Here is a 22,506-nt window from a genome sequence, read left to right as displayed (position 1 = left end):
GGGAGACCATAGAGTTTGGGGCATCTGGATGATTTCTCTCTGGGAATGATTCTTTGCTGGATCTCTTCGCTAATGGGGGAGGCTTTTATTTTGGATCTGGTGGTTTTTTCCAGGTAGGTGGTGGGATCTGTATTTAGGGGTTTGTATGTGAGTCTTGGAGTAGGTTGGTTAATTTGGTTTGGTAGTCAGATGTGTTCATAACCACCGTGGCGTTGCCCTTGTCTGCTGGTAGGATTATTATGCTGGTGTCTTCTTTCAGGTTACGTAGTGCTGTCTGTTCCTCTTTGGGTAAGTTGCTTTTGGGTGGCTTGCTGGTGCAGAGGATGTTGGTGATTTCGAGTCTGATTCTGTTGGTGTCGTCGGGGTTGATTTTGGTCAGGCTGGTTTCAACTCCACATATAATGGTTTCAGTGGGGATGTGTTTGGGAGCGACTGCAAAGTTGAATCCTTTGGAAAGGACATTGGTTTCGGCTTTGGTGAGGATCCTATCTGAGATGTTATGCACTGTTTGTTTCATGTATGGCTGTGAGGGAGGAGGGGTTTGTTTCTGGCGTTCTTGTAGTCTTCGGAGTTTGTTGGTGTGTGTATCTGTCTTGAGGGTGGTCTGTGTTTCGGCTCTCCAGACGGCGAGTTGTTTGGATTTGTCCCAAAGTGCGGGGTGGATCTTGTTGCTGAGTTTTAGGTGGAGTGTGAGGAGATCTTTGTTGCTTCGGTCTAGGAGGAATCTTTTTGTGTGAAGTTCATTTCTGATTAGGGCCAATTCTGTTCTTTTCAGGATCCGTTTGGTGGCTGCAGAGTTGGAGTGGAATTTCAGTTGGAAACATGTGGGGATTAGATTTTGATCTCGGCAGTTGCGTAGGAATGCGAGGTCGCATAAAATGGAAGCTCTTTGGACTTCAAGTTTTTCATAGGTCCTGGTCAGATGGTGGATTTCCTCCCCGTAGAGGTTCGATATTTGTTTTCTGAGGTTTTCGCGGGTATTTGTATGTAGGTCTTTGGTTGTTCGGGTTTTCTCCCGCGTAAAATTGGAAGTGTCTTGGCGACGTTTCGACGAAGTCCCATTCGTCATCTTCAGGCTGGTGTTTTCAGCTTCGTGCTTTGAGCAGCAATGTGTGGTCTTAGCTGTTTATTCCTTTTAACTGCCAGTGGGGGTATGAACTGATTGGGTGGAGCTTGGCTGTGTTCTGATTGGGTGGAGGTGTGTGTGTGTATATATATATATGTAGGTCTTTGGTTGTTCGGGTTTTCTCCCGTGTAAAATTGGAACATAAGAACTCAGTCAAAAAAGAGGAACCAACATCTTCCCTGGTCCAACACCTTAAAGCCACAGGACATGAAATTGATTTTAAAAATACCAGAACCATTGCCAAAAGTGAACATTTTAATAACAGAATAATCAGAGAAGCCATCGAGATAGAAAAACGCCCACACAGCATGAACAAGCGAGATGATACCTCCCGCCTACCAGCCATTTGGAAACCCGCCCTTATTGACAAACGACTCCCTAACACAAAAAATGATACCAGACCCACACTCACAAAAACCACACAGGATGTCACCACCACACATCCACGCAAAAAACAAACCCAAAGCCACACCGATGACGAGGCACGACCACAAACCAGAAGCCAGACCACAGCTGCATCATTAGCCACTTTAAACCCCTCCAATCCATACATGAAGCAAACTGACACCCTCCATGAAGAGGAGGCACGACCACGAACGCGAAGCCAAAAAATAGCAAGACAGCCCAAAATCTTAAACCCCTCTGCAACTCAGACTAACCTGAGCACAACCAAACAGAACACTCCCCCAGCCAATCAGAGCACAGCCAAGCCCCTAACCATTCAGAACACACCTCCACCCAATCAGAACACAGCCAAGCTCCCACCCAATCAGTTCATACCCCCACTGGCAGTTAAAAGGAAGAAACAGCTAAGACCACACATTGCTGCTCAAAGCACGAAGCTGAAAACACCAGCCTGAAGATGACGAATGGGACTTCGTCGAAACGTCGCCAAGACACTTCCAATTTTACGCGGGAGAAAACCCGAACAACCAAAGACCTACATACAAATACCCGCGAAAACCTCATATAAATATATATATATATATATATATATATATATATATACACACACACACACACACACACACACACACACACACACACACAACACACACGCACACCTATAATAAAGGTAAAAAAGGATATATGCAGTGTTATCTTCATTTTAGATATCGAAAGGGTTTTGCGGCTCCCAGTGTTTTGTTTTTGGTGGGAAATGGGTCCAAGTGGCTCTTTAAGTGTTTTGGGTTGCCTACCCCTGGACTATACTATCAATAGACCCTATGTACACTGTGGATGAGTATTAATAAATTTATGAGATCAGACTCTCCGGATTTGTTGCCACCCATTGATAAAAATGATCAAATTTGCATGCATTCATATCTATTTTCCATGTAACCAGTGCTTTTTTTGTCATAGAACGCACCGGAACAGCGTTCCAGCACCTTTTTTTGACGGATTTTTCACGTTTTAAAAGTAACTTTTGAAAATTTGATGTTTGGTCCACATGAACTTGAATAGCCCTGTTGAGCGTAGCAGGTCGGCGGCAAAATCATTAAAACGGTGCATCCGGGCTGCTCGTGTGTCAAGTCTGATGCATGTGTACTTCATCTGTGCTAGTTGTGATGGTATTGCTCGGCTTGTGATTGGTCATGTGGTCTCATGCTGAGTGCTTATTGCGGCCAGCAACCATTACACACAACTGATTAACAAGATGTGAGTTCTGGCACCTTTTTTCTTACAAAAAAAGCACTGCATGTAACAATTATAAAAATCAGCAATTTCTGTTCTGTAAAATTTCATCATAACACATTTATGAAATATTTTTTTCTCTTTTAAGACAGAAATATATGTCTTAAGGTAAATTGAATGAAAGCATAGCAGCCTTGAAGTTGTTTAGCAAGGAGCTTTAGATGATTTATACTAAAGCAATCCAAGTTTTATCCCAGGCTATAAATACAAATTTTCAAAAACTACTTAGAAAGAAAACACTTAATAAAAATTTATGAGTCCACCATCCTGTAACTGACTGTAATTTTTCTGGGCTGATCCTGCTGCTGCCATGGCCCATTAGTCTGATATGTATGGCACTTGATATATCTTTATCAATACAGGGAAGGAAAGCTGCAATAATATTTGAAACTTAGTAAAAAGGCACTAAAAACTCCATTCAGTCTCTAAATTGCTTTCAGTCTCAAACCAAAGCCACCTGATTCAATTTCAGGCCTGGCTCTGTGTCAAAGCACTGAGTACAAAATTCAACTTTCTTGGAATCAAATCAAAGCTTGAAGTTGCTTAGAAAATAATATTCTCTGGCCATGATTGCTTGCTAAAAACTTCCTAAAGGAACAACCTTGCAACTAACGTTTAGCACCTCAGACCTCAACCACCAATTAATTTAGTGGAAGCCAGGCAGTTGGAGGTTGTGAATAATTGCAGGATATTCTAAAGCCTTGTTTGAAGAATGGAAATTCTGGATGGTTGAAAGAGGAAAATTTACCTTCATTTTGGCATGATGATAGTAAACATATAGTGTAGCAAACTGTTGGGTGATTTAAATCCCCAGGACCTTTATATTCATCCCCAAGAATATAACTTAGTTTGAAGAATTTGATCCAAAACAACAAAACAATACAGAAAATGATGTAAAGCAAATGTGTTAAGCAAAAACGTATATGAGGAACTGTATTTTACTGTAATGCTAATCTGACTGAATTTGATGCCTCTATAACTCTAAAAAGTTTGTAAGGTCCCAGGCCCTTACTTAAACTTGAGATATCATATCAATCTAATCAGATAACCCAAGTGGAGACCTCTTGATCAAGCAGCACTTTATTTGATCAAATTAAGCAGCCGGTGGCAAACAATCTGGAATGCTGGCAGAGTTACATCTAGAAGTATCACACCTTAAAAAGTTAGTAGCATTACTTTATAAACTTTGTTAGCTAATGAAAATCGGACAACAGAGCCATTATATCATAAGGAAGACATCAATCATTCCTATACACTCCTTTATTCCCTCCTTCAGTACATCCCATTCATGTACATGATTCTCACACTTGCATGAGATTTCCCTGGTGCAAACGCCGATTAAAAAGATGCAAGAAAGCAACAGTTAGACTGAACAATTTCCATTTTTCCAGAACCTTTCAGTAATACAGTATAGGTATATATGTTGACAGTAATAAGAATCCTATATGCACAAATGGAAGAATGGATGGTAAAGGTGATGAAATTAGTGGAGATGAAAGAATGGATGGTAAAGGTGATGGAATTAGTGGAGATAAAATTGATTGTTTCGAATAACTTCCGGACTTAAGGACTTCCGGTTTTGCATGGTAGCAACCGGTTGCAGGCTTGTAGATTTTCCGCACCCCCCCCCCCACACAGCTAATTTCACCCTGCCAGGGGACCCTAAATGGGTCTAAATCGCCCCAAAGAGGCGACGAAGAAAGAAGGGTGCTCCAGCGATTCTGGAATGGCAGTGGCCATTCCGTTCAACTTGGGGAAAGCCTTCTAACCTGATAGGATAAAGGCTGGCCATATTGCATCGACCAGCCCAAGCTACTAGCAACTGAAGTCCAAAAGCACTAACCAGCCCAACTGTGAACAGCGTGTTTGAAACTGGGTGAGGAATTCGATCTTCTCTTTTCTATTTTACATTTAATTTCCTGGAAAAGATCCCCAAGAAGCAAAATACCTCCGAAAGGGAAGGAGGGGAATTTCCCTCTTATACTAACAGAAACAGCAAATTAATCTTTTTATGGAGGATCAAAATATATGGAAGTGAAATAAATATAAAACCTGAAACTTAAAACTTAAATCTGGATAAATCTAAAATTGTTTGAATGGTTAAGACTCTCATTCTAAAAATAATTGTTCATTTTGGAAATTGAAAAACAAATAGTGCTGACACCTAGTGGCAGATGAAGACTATGACAACTATGACTTTTAATATAAGACTTGGCAAAATCTGGGAAAAGCTAATCTGTGTTTGTGACCTTCAAAGCTTTAACAACAAAAGACAGCTATGATTTTTTAAAAAAGACAATAATCTGGGCTGTAGACAAAGAGAGAATTATACATTTCAACACAAAAAATTTTTTTTGAACTATTTGGATTACAAATATATATATCTAATTGGGACTCTAAAGCTATTTGCAGAGAAAACAAAAGAAGAGAAAAAACTCAAATTCTTGGCTATCATGGATCAGAGACATGTAGAAAGAACATACCAAGAAAACATAAATACTTCACAGGAGGAGATATATAGTATACTGCAACTAATTCAGACAACAAATGACTTTAAACCACAAAGAAATCCCAAACAACTTTGAAAATATAAATCAATCTATTTCCAAGTTAACTCTACAACAACAAAAATCCCAGAAAACAACAACAGAGGAGGAGCAGATAAAACAGATAAATGGATATAGAATTGGGAATAGAGACTTAAAGATGGAACTTAACAAAACAAGGAAACATGATTTTTTTTTCCCTAGTGGAAAAAAATTCACAAGAATTGGAAAAAACAACATATCCCTTAAGACTACAAAATAAATATGAGGACAAGAAAACAGATTGGATAAAATGGACTGTAGAGGTGTCAGGAACATTGGAGAGAAAGGAAATGATAAGAGAAGCGGAGAGAAAGAGAAAGAAAAAGACTTTCAACAAACATGGAAAGGCAGAAGTCCCATACAAAGACACTTCTCCTGATTTACTTTTTATATCTACAGCAACATTTACGAACATACGGAAAAACTTTTTGATTCAGCAAAATACATCGATTAAGAAAGACACTGGGCAAAAGAAAAAGACTAAAGTGGTAACTATAATAATAGTAACAATAATAATAGTAATAATAATAATAATAATGTTGGAAGGGACCTTGGAGGTCATCAAGTCCAGCCCCCTGCTCAGGCAAGAACCCCACACCATTTCAGACAAATGGCTGTCCAGTCTCTTCTTAAAAACTTCCAGTATTGGAGCATTCACCACTTCTGGAGGCAGGTTGTTCTACTGATTAATTGTTCTCACTGTCAGGAAGTTTCTCCTTAGTTCTCGGTTGCTTCTCTCCTTGATCAGTTTCCATCCATTGCTTCTTGTCCTGCCTTCAGGCGCCTTGGAGAATAGCTTGACTCCCTCTTCTTTGTGGCAGCACCTGAGATATTGGAACACTGCTATCATGTCCCAACACATCCTTCTCTTCGTTAAACTAGACATACCCAATTCCAGCAACCATTCCTTATATGTTTTAGCCTCTTACGAGAGAGAAAATACTTAAAAAAGAAATATTTGTTTGAATATGATTAAAGAAATAGAAAAATTTTGGAATATATATGAATTCCCTAAATATACTATAGTATGCTTTTTTCCTTTTTGTTCTCTTTCTTGATATGAGTAATATAAAAAAGTTGAAATGACTTAGATAAAGGAAATGTTTTAGATATTTAAATGTGATTGAATTTAAGAAAATTATAATGGATAAAAATGTTTTGAATAAGAGTTAAAGGACTAGATGACTAGATGTATTAAGTGGAATGTTTAAAGATTAAACATATTTTTAATCCTGGTTAGAAAGAATAAGAAATTTAGGAAATAAATACATATTAGCTTAGTAGGGATATATATTTTAAGTAGTATGTTATTTTTTATGTTTCTTTACTCTTGCTTTTCTTTCTTTTTTTCTGCTGTTTTATCTATTCCTTAAGAAATGTAAAAGTGTGACATGGTTCATATGGAAAAATAGAGTTAAATTCTTAAATGTAATTAAATTTTGAGAAAATCTTAACCAGTAAGAATATCTAGAATTTGGTGGGAGAAACAAATTAAAATAAGGACTATAAGAAGATTTATGATAAGGCAACCAGAATGATTGGATAGAAAAGAAATATTATATTGATGTGATTATTATTTTTAGGAGTATTGGGAAAATATATATTTAATTGTTATCTATCAAAACAATAAGAATTGTATTAACTCAATGTTTGCAGAAGAGGATATTTTGGGAAAAGAGGAAATCAATTAAAACTATTATGTGGATTATGGATTATAGAAATCAATTGTTAGCGATTGTTTTACAAATATAACCCAGACAACACACTGTTCACCAATTATTAAGTGATTTATATTTTAAAAAAATCAATAAAATATATTACAATAAATAAATAACTTCTGGACTTTTTGTTCAATATTGAAAAAATGCAACTCTAATTATTAGAATAAATTAGTTATTATAGATATGGCTTGAAATATTCTGAAATGTAGAGCAGAAGCTTGCAGTTGTAATTCTTTTTGTATTTTATTGCACTGAAAAAAGTTGGAAGTCACTTTTTTTTTACTTTCTTTGCACTCCTCTCTTTCTTTCTCTGAGTTCTCTAACTTCTGTTTCTTTTTGTATTTTTATCTTATAATGAAACTTAATAAAATCCATAAAAAAAGGTTAGATTATATAGGACCTGCTGAAAATGTTTGCTTTAGGAAGTTGAGCTTTTTGTATACAATTTTAAAAAATAGTATCTAGCATGATAATTCATTGATGATTTGGTGTGCTAAATATTTAAGAAACCTAGTCAAAATTTAATTTTAAAATGGATTATTGTTAGTTTCAAACTGAATATCAGAACAATAAATGAATTCACAGATAACTATGGACATAGTTCAGTCAGAATTGGTTCTGAAGACAAATGCAACTGGGAAATACCTAAAAATCCTATCTACCCAGCAAATTGAGACCTTCCCCAGATATGCTATTATGCACACAATCTTAATAATTGATAAAAAATGCAGAAGAGTGGAAAAATATGTATGAAATTGTTAAGCAAAACAATTCAGTTTTATTTTAATAACAAGAGAATTGGGACAAGGTTTTATACTATGAGGTTAATCTGATTTTACCAGTTAATGAGACTTACATGATTTACAAGCCTCAGGTGATAATTTAGTGACTGAAACAATTCATATACAACTTATGAAAACTGTAATGTAGTTAAGTACTAAAAAGGTTCATGGCCTTTTAAATAAAAATTCTGCAAATGCCATTATTGAATGTATGCAATGAATACGTACAAATGTTATAACTTATCGGTAAAGCAATCATTTTTTCATCTCTCTCACTTTTATCTACAGTATATTTCACATACAATAGTCACTAGGTGGTAGTTGTGAGTTCTGCTATAGTACTTACCAGTAACTGCTGGTGAGCAAAGTTTACACTATTCAGAGCAAAGTTTACATTATTAATTATTGACTGTTTACAAGCAGGAGTTGTTTGGCTTAAACAACTTGTTTACACTTTTTAATAGTGTGCTGACTGGAGTATTCTGGGAGTTGAGAAACACTGGCCTACAATTGAAAAATCTTCACGGTCTCTTACATTGTGAACCCCTAATCAGAGATATCAATTTCATTTTTTTCCAGAAAATATTTTATTTTTAAATGTTTCTTTTATTTTTAAATTTTAATTGGAAATTTTGATTACAATAATAAAAGCAAATACAAATTAAACTTAGAAAAAGAGATAGAACAAAGAATAAAAAGTGCAAGGAAAGGGAAAGAGAAAAATGGGGGGGGGGAAGAAACATCTAAAGAAGGGGCTTCCAATCTTCATCACAGCAGTAATGTGAACCCAACCAATACATGTGGCACTGAAAGCTATCAGAGTTCCCATTGCCCAATATTGAGTAGACTAAATTGAGGGGCAAAGGATAGTAGGTCTCTTCAATAGAGCCCATGTTTGAATTGATCCAAACTTCCACACTCTGTGCTTTTGCCCGATTACTATAGGCCAGCAAAGAAGATGAAAAATAAAACCAATTGGAAGAGATCCAGAAAGACAGAGGGATCAGATTATTGTATAACCCATATGTTATACAATGTTAATTTTTTTATTGTATGTTCTATTTTGAATTAATTTATTATTGTTATTGTTGTTAATAATAATATTTAACTAGAATTATAAATAAGTTGGGCAACCTTATTCATTTTATAAGTAAATAAATGCAACAAGAAGGAGGTATAAGAGAGTAAGAAAGGAACTGCACGAGACTTTTTGTCTGGGTTGGAATATTTTGCAGGGAGAGACCTGTTTAATTAAGATTGCAAGCCTCTAGTGCACAGGTATCAAACTTGATCGCGTCATGTGATGTATCGTGACGTATCGCAACGTATCGTGACTTTTTTGCCTTTGCGGAGCTGGAGTGGCCCTGGCCTGTGCATGACGCATCCGGCCTGCAGTTTGACACCCCTGCTCTAATGAGACACTAGCTTCAAAGGCATTTTTGGAAAGAAGATTGTTCTGGAGAATGTGTAAGTATGCAGATGCACGCATGCATAGAGAAAGAGCGCTCACTACAAATCAAAAGCAGAAACCCTAGATCTAGAGGCAAGATATTGATTTTTAATAGGTTTGTTGTCAGTCTCTAGCCTCCTTGCCAGATACTCACAATAGCACAGGCTGCTGGACAGACAGAGAAAACACATGAAATTGACATTCCCTTTGTCATCTAACAGAGAAGCTCCATTCTCCAGACTCTCCCTCTGCTAAAAGAAAAAAAAAAATGGCCCTTTTAAAATCTGGAGCAGAACTCAAACAAAATTCCGAATCCTGACTGGGAAAAGTACCAAATAAATATTCCTCCAACCCTTTGGATAAATTTGCTTCTGATTAAAATTGGTTAAAAGAAAAAAGCAGTGGATCTTTTCCTGAAGCAGTGGAAAAGCAGTTCGAAAAAAGAAAGTGGATCTTTGCTTGAAGAGGATTCTATTTCTGTACAAACAGGTTAATATATTTATAACCATGAAATTTACATTACTACTTTTTTATTCTTGCATGATATTAAATCCTTCTCAAGGGGGTTGCAATGACTCAGCAGTTAAAAATGCTGCACTTGTCAACTGGAAAGTTGGAAGCCCGGGCTCAAGAGCTGAATGATGCGCAATGACATGAGCTCCTGTTACTTGACCCAGCTTCAGTATGCAAATGCAAGTAGATAAATAGATATCACTTTGGTGGGAAGCTGACAGCATTCTGTGAGCCTTGCCGTATAGTCATGCTGGCCACATGACCTTGGAATTGTCTTCAGATAATGCTGGCTCCCTTAGCTAAGAAACAGAGACGAGTACCCCGCCCCGTAGAGTCGGACATGACTGGACAAGGGAAACCTTTATCTTTATCTTTAAATCCTTTCCCTTTCTTACTCACTCATTCACCAAGCTAGAAAAAAAAAAGACTTTTATATCGGGTGCAAGAAAACAGATTTTCCTTAAAATTTCCTTGTGATATAATTGTGATCTGTAATATATTGTAATTTGAAATTTCTCCAGTATTTGTTCTGAAGATCTAGAAGGGATCGTGCTACCTGCATTCTGCTTAGAGCAATGTATTTTTGATGTGGTATATGATTTTCTTGTAGGATGCTGTCCTGTGTTCTGAACAGGTCTATGTTTCAAACTTGAGTGAATGTTGGATTTTCATTATTTAATATTAAAAGAGATATTTTTAAAAAATCATTTCCCCCTTTTTTTAAATTAGAGCTAGATTTTGCTTATGTCTTGTGAGATTGTTCTGTTTCCCAAGAGGACAGTAAAGGCTGAATCCTAGAGCCATTATGCTAATATATGGTGGAGGAGATATGGTTATAATATAAAAGTCTGTTATACATCTTAGTATTATCATAGAAAAGGCCAAAGTGTCCTCATTGTGATAATGCTATCCTACATAGCCAAGATGGCCAGAGAGGCATGATTGGAAGCAATTCATTAGAAAAGCTACTGATGTCATTGTTTATCCAGGTGAGTTCTATGACAGTGCTGGATTTAGTCACAGAGGTTAGCCAGTATGTGCTGGCATCGTCTTCCTCATAGGATGCAAAATTTGCTAAATAAAAACAACAACAGAGAAGGCTAGTAGATTAAAAAATCTAAGCAACAATTGTTATGTTCTTATCTATATTCTCTTCCTGGGATTTATATTTAGATTTGACAATGTTTCAAGTCAGACATTTGCCTTTTCCTTATGTAAAATGCTCAGACCTATATGAACTACCGTATATTCCAGCGTATAGGGCGACCCAGCGTATAAGACCCCCGAGTTCGGTGCCAAGTCGCAAGACGATCAACGTCGAGTCACATGCCTAGAAAGTCGTCTTATATAGCAGAAACTACCGGTATTTACGGCGTATAAGATGATCGACGCCAAGTCGCATGCCTAGAAAGTCGTCTTATACGCCAGAAACTACCTTATTTCTGGCGTATAAGATGACTCGACGTATAAGCCGACCCTTGAGTTCAGTGCCTGTTTCAACACTCTCAAAAGTCGTCTTATATGCCAGAATATACAGTATTTGGTCTGATATATAAATTATTATATGCAATTGTACAGCTTTGTGTAATGTAATTCTCAACTTGTATTAATAGTAATCAAATGTCCATATTGTTACATTTCTTTTGAGGAAAAGGAACATTTTGAAACTCTGAAAAATTGATATAGTCAACTGTTACAATTTTTTTATAAATATTTTATTAATTTTCTAGTTTTACAATCATAAGTACTTAATAAACAAAGTGTTGTCATGGGTCCATTAGTAATTCAGTGGCACATATTAACTTCTTCAATCTAGGCCCAATATTACACCATCCAATGATTCCTCTCTTCTTCCGGTAGTACACATTTTCCCACATTAGGCAAATAAATTCTTATTGTTGTTAACACACATACAATTGAATATCAACATCTTTGTTGCATTTTCCTAATAATAATAATGTTGGTTTAAAATATCTTTTCTAATCAAAATATATCTTAATTGCATTTGCACTTAATATCCATTTGTTAAATTAATATCCTGTTTTTCCCGTTTTTTTTTTAAAAAATTAATTTCCCATCAGTGTTCAAAATATCTATTGCTTATATTTGGGTTATAAGTTATATTTGGGTAACCAAAAGCTTCCCTTATTCAAACCCTCTTAGCATTTTCTTATTTCCCTTCTCATACCAAAATAAAATGTTCTAGTTATAAATCCTATCTTTCTAGTTATAATAATACTTATCTATTCTCAGCCATGTTCAAACATCTGATTAATAGTATAATATCCCATCTAGTGGAGCAAAACCTCTATTTTCTTCAGTCTTACTCTAGCTTTCTTCCTTTGCCAATTAATGTTCCAAGTCAATGCATTTGAATCATCAAGTAATTCTTCCTCTATTTTTGTATATATTGTTTGGAATAAGAAAGACAATTTGATTAAAGTATTTTTGGAAGGACGCTCAGCCCACTGATATTCATTAAACAGCCTCCCTCCTTCTCCAATTTCCCACAATTCTCCTAACAGCTCTATCTTCCATTCAATCCGCTCTTCTTTCTTATCCTCAAGTGTGTTCTGATATCTTGACAGGTAAGATATCTTTTCCATTCCCGATATTATCGCTATGTCTTCTAATTCTTCGATTGTCTGAATCTGTCTGTTAGTTCCTTTCTTTAGGTCCTCCATCTTTGGATTTGCTTCCTCTGATTTTCCTTCTATTTTTTGGGTTGCTAGTTCCTTCTTTGTAGTCATTTTCTGAGTTTGTAGATTTAGATTAAAGAATTGTTCTTTTATCTCCTTTGTGTTATTTTTAGTCTCATCATGAGCTAAGGCAATTGTTTCTTGTATTGATTTTAACATAGAAAGAATTTCTTTCTAAAATTCATCAACATTTTCTTGTTGGTATGTCAAGCTGGGGACTTTGGGGACAGGTGTTAGGGATGGTTTTTTACCATTTGAAGCTAAGTATGGAACATCCATTTTGTTTTTGTATGTAGTCTTTATAGTCCAATCTATTTAGGGATTAAAAAAGTTTCAGTCGATTGTCATTTGAACTCCTAATTATCCAGCCGGCCTATCAGTCCATCCTTAAGTCTCCCCTCAGCAAATATTAGTAAAGTTTGAATTTTTCAAATTTTTCTGTCCATGAAAAACACATCCTTTCTGTCCAGAGAAGAACAATTAAAAATTGTTCATCAATCAAAGTTTTATAGTCCAAAGTATTCCATCATCTCAATCAATAATGCGTGTTTCTTCTATGAATATAAATATTAACTGACTTTTAGGGAAATAGCTCCATAACACAGCTCTAAAAGTCAGTTAATATTTATATTCATAGTCCAGGCAGGCCAGTTTCAAAATAGTTGTCTCTGCCACATAGATAAGCAGCCCAAGAGGTTTTTTTCCCCCTTTTCCCAGCTGCAGTCTTCAAAAGTGAAAGTTTCTGAAAACAACAAGAGTCTTATCTGAGTCTGGGCTTCCAGGCAAGTTTCCTTTAGGCATAATAAATTGTAGTGCTGTAGTTTGCCACTAGATTTCGTTGATGCTGTCTTCCAGCTTTTTACATCCAAACTTATATTACAAGCTTTTTAAATCTTTTTTTTTAAATCTCAAAAGCACTTTTAGTCCCAAATTTCACAGTTATATATGTGTATTGCTTCCAATTTAATCTTGTAATTTTCTCTATTTTTCCCCAAGCAATTAATTTGCCGCTTTTCTTTTCCTGAGGGAATGGGGTGGAAATTCCCTTCCCTCTCTCATCGGGGAGGATTCTTTGCTCTGGGCGTTTGTTTTCCAAGGAAAAAGTCTTAAAGTCATAAAGAGAGGATAGGGTCTCACCCAGTTCCATCCACGTAGCTTGAAAGATGCTGGTTAATGCTTATTTTCTTTGGTTGTCAGCAGCTTCTGACTGGTCATACGAATGTAGCCAGTCTTTCTCCTGCCAGTTTGGAGGGCTTCCTTGGATCAAACGGAAGGGCCACCGCCCTCCTGTGATCAACAAGGGTGCCCTCCTTCTCTGTTGCTTCTTCGGGGCGACTTTCGACCCTTTTTAGGGTCCCCAGCAGGGCGAAATTGAACGCGGAAGACGGAGCCCTGTCTTCCTGTGCCCGTTACGCCCCGATGTCAAATCGCAACTGTTACAATTTTAATTACAGGCTCAGAGTGGTGTTATAATTAATTTTGCTTCAAGACAATGTAGTAATGAAGTCTGAATGCTGAGGAAAAGGAAAATAGAAAAGGATTGTGAGGTGAAAAAAAGATTTAAGCATCTTATTCTACTCTGCTAAAAAGAGCTAAAAGTCAATGCTTTTCTCTCTTTTCCCTCTTTTATCCTACACTTTTTCTCTTCCATTTTTTCTCCCCTACTTTCCCACTATTTTCATTTTTCTTTGTATTTTATATTTTGATAAACTAATAAAAAATCAGAACCAGAAAAAAAGAAAAGATTTGAGGACCATTGATTAAAAAGCAAAAAGGAACAGCTGATTGGCAAGTTTAGATATTTCGATTTTGCCATGTGTAGCTACTACCATCATTACAATATAATAAATATGAAAGGATAGTGAATTCCAGTAGTCTGGCTTTCTGAAACAAGTAGGAAGATGTTTCAGTACATTTAAAGATGTAATTGGTAAATCTGACTTTCCGAAGTTTAATATTTTACAAGGTTGAAATATTTCTACGCTGTATGAAAACACCGTAAGGGTTCTTTATTGGGTCTTTTAAATTTATTTATTTATTTATTGGATTTCTACAAAAATTATTTTGATGAAAGAAAAACAAAGAAATCAATAATGAAATTTTACATCTTCCACTTGTCTGATTCCTTTGTGTGATATTACAGTATGTGTATACCCAGTGTGACATGCTCACTACATTACTGCATATAAATGTCTTCCATCTGCAAATCTGCAAATCATTAAAACCAAATGTATAATGTATGGAAAAATAATAATAGTTCAATAATGTTGTGGACAACAATATTTTGCCTTCCTGATATAAATAGGCACATAAAGGTAAAGGTTTCCCCTGTCCAGTCATGTCTGACTCGGGGGGGGGGGGAGGTTCTCATCTTCATTTCTTAACCAAAGGAGTCAGCATTGTACAAAGACATTTCCATGGTCACGTGGCCAGCATGACTATATGCCAAGGTGCATGGAATGTTGTTACCTTTCCATCAAAGTGCTGTTTATCTGCTTGCATTTGCATGCTTTCAAATGCTACGTGGGCAGGACTCTGGCAAGTAACAGGAGCTCACCCCGTTGCGTAGCATTCGGGTCTCAAACCCAGACTGTCAGCTTTCCAACTGACAAGCTCAATGTCTTTAACTGCTGAGCACATAATCAATAAAAAATAGATTGTAATATACACATATTACTTACATACATACATACATACATACATAGAGGGAATGTGCATGCCATTGGTTGAGCTGACTTTTTTGTGTATCACTATAGTGCTAATGTCACAAAATATGGATTTTGAATTGGAAGAAAAGCTGGAGACATGACAACCTCTCCTCTGAGTATAATAAAATGCTCTAAATATTAAAGGTCCATGAAAATTTTGAATGAGAGTTATTATACAGGACTGCTATATCGGCAATTCCTGTCAAAATAATATTCTATATGTGTGGCTATTCATTTTAAGGAATCCTTTTGACCACAAATATAAATCATTATATATTGGACATACCAAATATACATAAAAGGTAACAGTCACTTTTAGAAAATACAGTGATAACCGACTTGATCATGCATACTGGGAGGAGGGTATCCTTATGCTTTAGAAGAAATGCTTTAATTAGACAAATGAACTTTTATAAAATCCTTGTAAGCGCTTAAATGCCAAGCACTCTTCATGAGACAAGATGGGGAAAAGGGAGTGGGATGGGAAAAAGTGGCTGAGTCACGTCTCTATTTAGAGACATTATTAGAGGGTGTAGTGGAGATCCTCCTGACTTGCAAATTGAGTACATTAGATAGAGAATAGTGTTTTGCCTGGTGCTGTATAGTTTTTAGAATTTGCCATGCTCCTTAATTTATTTCATGCTTTATCTTTTAAAGATTTTTCCAAAAATCTCTCTGAACTGCAAATAGCTCCAAGAGCTACATTAGACAGTATAAATGAAGGGCAGGCTCCATGCTTTGTTTGTCTGCATGTTTACTTATCTGGAAAACAAAGATAAGTCACTATGGAGCATCATGCTAGGAAGGGAAAATCTAGCTGGGTAACAGGTGCCTCCTAACTGTTTAGACCCTCAATGACAGGCAATTTGTCCAAGTTCCCCCCCAACCTCAGCAGCCAATTTATAAGAATCCACTCTTTCTTAAAATTGCAAATATGCACATCCAAAAAACGTGTGAAGCCTCAAAAGTACTGCTAATCTCTAACATTTTCCTAGGAAAGAAAAACGAGCAAATGATAAGTTACACCCCCTTTTATGGAAAATGCAGATCCTGCGTTCCTCCAGTATGATATATAAAACGTGTCAAAAGTCTGTGGATGTGTCGGCGGATGTTGCAGTGTCATGAAAAAGACATTCATCGTAAGGGGTTCATGTACTGCTTTAAATAAACGCTGCCTGTACAGGAAGCGTTAGATGGATCACCGTGTGCTTGTCTTCCTGACAGCGTTGCCGTCGCATAGTCTTAGTAGGCTCCTCACGCTCTGAATTTTCTCTGTGACGTTTCACAGCGAGGCGATGGCAGTTGAGTTAGCGACGGCTCAAAACCTCTAGGGGGAGCCCGCGGCAAGGCCGCAAGGGGCCCAGGCTACCGGAGTCAGCTGGGCCTGCTCCGTACCGCTTCTTTCGGCCTCTTCTCTATCGTGCGCTCTCCGTCTCCAAGCCGTCCCACTTTCGCATCACACCTCACCCGCCTGCGCGACCGGACTGCGTCACCCGGACAAGATGGAGACCGCCGAGGAAGGTAACGTCCTAGAGCCCACTCGCGTTCGCGGGGTTAAGGCGAGGGTGAGGGCCAGAGCGAGGGTGGGAGAGGGGTCCTGCGGAGCCGGAGAAAGGTATTCGTCTTCCGGGACCATATTTGTTCTCTTTACACCCCCCCTCCGTGCCTGGCCGTCCCCCTCTACCACGGCCTATTGAGGCGCCTACAGATGTGAGTTTGCTCTACACTGTGTAATGGATACAAGAGAGTTTGGAGGGTTTGGAGTGTGAAGTTGATCAGCAAACGGGGGGGGGGGGAAGGTTTGTTGTGGTACGGATTCCTAAAGGGACTCCTGGGTCAGAATGGGAAGGAAGTTACCTTGTTTGAAAATATGGCACATCTGGAGGTGCGTTGATCTGTGTCGGCTTATTTAAAGTTGTGGGCTGGATTGGGGAGTTTAGAATTTAATAACATGATGCAGGTGTTTTGGTGTGTTTTGGGGAAGTGTGCCTAAGGGGTTGTTAAACGGAAGTTGGCATTCAGAAATAAAAAGAGATGACTAAGCCAGCTGTACCCATTTTTTTCCACGTGTCCTTTATATAATTATTTGGAAAGATAGACTGCAGTTAGCCAGCTGTACCCATTTTTTTCCACGTGTCCTTTATGTAATTATTTGGAACGATAGTCTGCAGTTAAAAGCAGCTACAGTTGAAAGAGTTTGTAAAGTGGGTTTTCATTATTATTTTCTGCTGAAAGGGGGAAATGTAATGGGGCAGATTACAAAAGAGCATTTGCACATGGTTGTTTTTTTAAAAAGCAACACAAACTCCTTCATGTTTAAAGAATGAGGTATTGTGTGCATATTGGGTCATGAGCTTACATCAGAAATCTTGCATTCGGAAAAATCTTTGAGAAATCATGCAGATACTAAAATATGCAAGAAACAGACTGAAGTGAAGCTGCTTTGGGTTCCATGGCAGAAGAGCAAACAAGGTGCTTATTAATATTAATTTTATAACACAGTGTACAACTTGCTTTACATTGCTTTTAGTCATTCTAAATTAAACTTATTTAGTTTGAATTAGTTGAATTAGTAAATGATGCTGACATTCAAGAACATCTGGAAAATGTTATTGAGGTTGATCGAAGGCATATTAATTTCCCTTTTTTAGCTGAAAAAAGTCCCTACGGTGATTTGCAGAGAGAAACAATGTCCTTGTTCACAGGCCTAAATCTATAAAACAAAAAAAAGTGAAAAAATGTTTTTAATAACATAATTGAGAATGCTTTTGGCCCTGGAGCTGAATTTAAGTCCAGAAGCAGGAATTCTCTGTTTAGTACATAGTCTGTAGCTCCCTCCACTAAATAGGGGCAGTGGCAGCTAGAAGAATCGGGCTGTAAACTGAAGGGTCGATTATTTTATTAGGTCTAAGTTACACTGTTCTTTATTGATTTTCAGAATGAGCTACAAATCCAATATTAGGTACATTATATTTTTATGATTTACAGGTTGAGGGAAAAGATAGATGTTTGAATTCTATAACTATTATAATTTACTTGATTTCATCTTTGGAGATTAGAGATCAGAATTTGAAAGCAAAGTACTACAAGTCCACCTTGAAAAAATGCAGAGGAATAATGGATACAGCTAGTGAGAAGTGTCTTCATTGCCTAGCCATCTTGGTATAGAAAATATATTTTCTTTCGTTTGTTTTGTCTGTTTACTTCTGAAATACATCCAGTTAAAAAAAAACTTAAAATACAACATTTTTATCAAACTGTTACTGTATGACCTGTACCAACATAATTAGAAGAATTATCTGGATATTTTATTTATTTGTTTATTTATTCAATTTATATGCTGCCCATCTTGCTATCAAGCGACGTATTTCGTATGGATGTATTTCAGAAGTAAACAGATAAAACAAACGAAAGAAACAAAAAGAAAAACAAATAGCATAATGTGAGTTATCAGCAGATTTTAAAATAGATTTGGGATATGTACTAGCTAAAGAATTATCCTCTTAAAGATTAAATGATATAGAGCCTGAGACTGAAGCTGTTGTTACAGAACAATTAAACTTGGATTCTAAAGAGTACTTGGGAACCTGCAAAATATTTAAATATTCTGAACTTTCCCAGGTTGAGAAAATTGTTTTTCAGGCTAGGCACAACTTGCTTCCTAATACATGTTTGTAAAACCTCATTAGTTGAACACCTTCCTATAGGGATGCATGGAAATATAAATAGGAATAATATGTGCTACTGAACTGTACATTTTACAGCATTATTTGGAATAGTTTACCCTTGCTGTGTCAACACCCTGGAAGAACAGGCAATTTTTATGATTTTCCTCTCAGATATGAAATTACCACCTACAGTAGTGGCCAAAATTGTGGAAACCTTTTGGGAAAAGTGTACAGTAGAAATGCCACCTTTGGTTAAGTTTCCACCAGTTTTTCTTCTAATTTCTTTATAATTGTAGCATTGTTCACTTAATAATACTATTTTACATCGCTTTCTGGGCAACCAGTCAACTCTTTGCACCATTACTTTAATTTTACTATGTTTTACTCATTAAATGAAAGAAAAAAAGAAACTCACTAAATGAAAGAAAAAAAACCCCAACCAACTTGATAGCGATCACATAACACACTGACAAATGTCCTCCTCTCAGCTTCAATACATGACATCAATAACTGAATCCTACTGTGATCTGATTGGCTCATTGCCAAAACAAGATGACACCTGATTGGCTCTCTAAACGCTCATTGGCTACAATCAGATGAAGGAAAGCTACCTGATATCAACCTAAGCAAGTTGTGCTTCCTTTTTCTGGTTATTTGGCTATAACTTCATAGAATACAGTACAGATAATTGAACAAACTATGTTGCATTACATTCTTGATTAAATTATCTTTCCATTGATATATAATTTTATGGTACTACTCCAAAAAAATGGTGTTATTAGCCCTCAAACCTCAAAAACACACTCTTCCCAAAAGGTTTTCACAATTTTGGCCACTACTGTATATGGTACCTAAATTTTGTGTTGCTGCAATGAAATGAGGCAAAAACTTCTGCAAGTCTGAATGTTTTTTTCTTTTTACTTATCTTTTTACATAATTTGTTGATTCTAGCTTAAAATTAATACAGATATTATCTTGTAATTTTAAAGAGTGTTTGAATGTTTGGACATTAGAGAACATTAAATCATTAGGAAAGAGCATCAGTTATTTTCTCATGTTCCTGGAAACTGCAAGCCACATTCTTTATGTTCAACCATGACTTGATTTGGATCACAATTTATTGCTCCTTAAAAAAATCCTTATTCTATTACTTCTACTACTTAATCTCCAAAATATCCCTATAGATAATATTTACAGTATAAGTGAGTTCTGAAAAAAATACACCTTAGCTTCAAGGTAAGCTCCCAACATTATTTTAAACCAATACACTCAAGTGTAAAAAGCCTTCTAATATTATATTTCTTTTTTTGGCAAGTATTATGAGATAATATTAGAACATCCTTGAAGGTACAAATTTACTAAATTCCCTGCATATTTAAGTACGATGGTCTGCTTTAGACAGTTAATTTATTCAATTTGAAACACAACTATCTACAGTGAGAGAAAAATTATTTGATCCTCTGCTGGTTTTGTACGTTTGCCCACTCACGAAGAAATGATCATGTAATTGTAATGGTAGCTTTATTTTAACAGTGAGAGACAGAATAACAACAACAAAAAAAAAAAAATCCAGAAAAAAAACAATTCAAAAAAGTTATACATTGATTTGCATTGATTTGATTTGAGTGAAATAAGTATTTGATCCGCTATCAATCAGCAAGATTTCTGGCTCCCAGGTGTCTTTTATACAGGTAACAAGCTGAGATTAGTAGCACTCTCTTAAAGGGAGTGCTCCTAATTTCAGCTTGTTACCTGTATAAAAGACTCCTGTCCACAGAAGCAATCAATCAGATTCCAAACTCTCCATCATGGCCAAGACCAAAGAGCTGTCCCAGGATGTCAGGGACAAGATTGTAGACCTACACAACGCTAGAATGGGTTACAAGACTATCTACAAGCAGCTTGGTGAAAAGGTGACAACAGTTGATGCAATTATTCGCAAATGGAAGAAACACAAAATAACTCAATCTCCTTGGCTCTGGGGCTTCATGCAAGATCTCACCTCGTGGAGTTTCAATGATCATGAGAACAGTGAGGAATCAGCCCAGAACTGCACGGGAGGATCTTGTCAATGATCTCAAGGCAACTGGGACCATAGTCACCAAGAAAACAATTGGTAACATACTACGCCGTGAAGGACTGAAATCCTGCAGTACCTGCAAGGTCCCCCTGCTCAAGAAAGAACATGTACAGTACAGGCCCGCCTGAAGTTTGCCAGTGAACATCTAAATGATTCATAGGAGTACTGGGGGAAAGTGTGGTTAGATGAGACCAAAATCGAGCTCTTTGGCATCAACTCAACTCGCTGCGTTTGGAGGAGGAGGAATGCTGCCTATGACCTGAAGAACACCATCCCCACCATCAGACATGGAGATGGAAACAGGCTTTGGGGGTGTTTTTCTGCTAAGGGGACAAGACAACTTCACATCAAAGGGACGATGGATGGGGCTATGTATTATCAAATCTTGGGTGAGAGCCTCCTTCCTTCAGCCAGGGCATTGAAAATAGGTCGTGGATGGATATTCCAGCATGGCAATGACCCAAAACACAAAGCCAAGGCAACAAACGAGTAGCTCAAAAAGAAGCACATTAAGGTTCTGGAGTAGCCTAGCCAGTCTCCAGAACTTAATCCCATAGAAAATCTGTGAAGGGAACTGAAGGTTCGAGCTGCCAAATGTCAGCCTCGAAATCTTAATGACTTGGAGAGGATCTGCAAAGAGGAGTGGGACAAAATCCCTCCTGAGATATGTGCAAATCTGGTGGCCAACTACAAGAAACATCTGACTTCTGTGATTGCCAACAAGGGTTTTGCCACCAAGTACTAAGTCATGTTTACTTATTTCACTCATTAAAATGCAATTCAAATTTATAACTTTTTTGAAATGCATTTTTCTGTTTTTTATTGTTGTTATTCTGTCTCTCACTATTAAAATAAAGTTACCATTACAATTATAGACTGATCATTTCTTTGTCAGTGAGCAAACGTACAAAATCAGCAGGGGATCAAATAATTGTTTCTCTCACTGTACATGTTCTTTTCTCCTGCCACACACTTATTCAACTTTATATAAGAAGTCTTATTTTGGGAAAACTGTATTTAAACCTATCCTACAAAATAGGATCATTAAAACAAAAGTTATTTTATTCTTAATTATTGCTGTCACTTTCAGTGTATTCTTTGGGAACTTGCTCATCCTAGTGCAGTTCTCCAATCTTTTCGGACCAGGGACCAGTTCCGTGGAAAGAGGTTTTTCCACGGACCGGAGGGTGTGTGGTTTTGTGTGTGGCCTGCATCTTGCGGATGGGGCTTTGCTTGTTTGTGCGGCCCAGTTGCTGGCATGCTGTGGCCTAGTACTGGTCCATGGACTGGGGGTTGGGGACCCCTGTCCTAGTGGAAGATTTACTTATATAGGAAGGAAGAAGGGAAAATACACCTGCTTAATTTCTATGCCTTACCAGTTTTTAATATTAAACATGGGATTTTTTATTACCTATCTAGCCTGAAATTTGCAAATCCTAGAAGCAATGCCACTGGATTGTTCCAAAATATGATGTG

At 36.9% G+C, this 22,506-nt stretch overlaps 1 protein-coding gene across 2 annotated transcripts in view; it reads left to right on the top strand.

Moving 5' to 3' along the window:
- The first annotated feature begins 16,651 nt into the window (after positions 1-16,651).
- The window catches only part of MARCHF6 (membrane associated ring-CH-type finger 6), a 74,728-nt gene continuing 68,873 nt past the window's right edge, over positions 16,652-22,506 (top strand). For both annotated transcript variants that reach the window (XM_039329231.1, XM_039329230.1), the window contains exon 1: positions 16,652-16,803. In XM_039329231.1, coding sequence (XP_039185165.1) covers positions 16,785-16,803 — 19 coding nt within the window. In that variant the 5' untranslated portion in view covers positions 16,652-16,784. The remainder of the gene's footprint in view (positions 16,804-22,506) is intronic.

Source organism: Crotalus tigris, unplaced genomic scaffold (assembly GCF_016545835.1).
Source record: "Crotalus tigris isolate CLP2741 ecotype Arizona unplaced genomic scaffold, ASM1654583v1 scf7180000024391.5723578, whole genome shotgun sequence".
NCBI lineage: Eukaryota > Metazoa > Chordata > Lepidosauria > Squamata > Viperidae > Crotalus > Crotalus tigris.
This window is presented reverse-complemented; position numbering and strand designations above follow the sequence as displayed.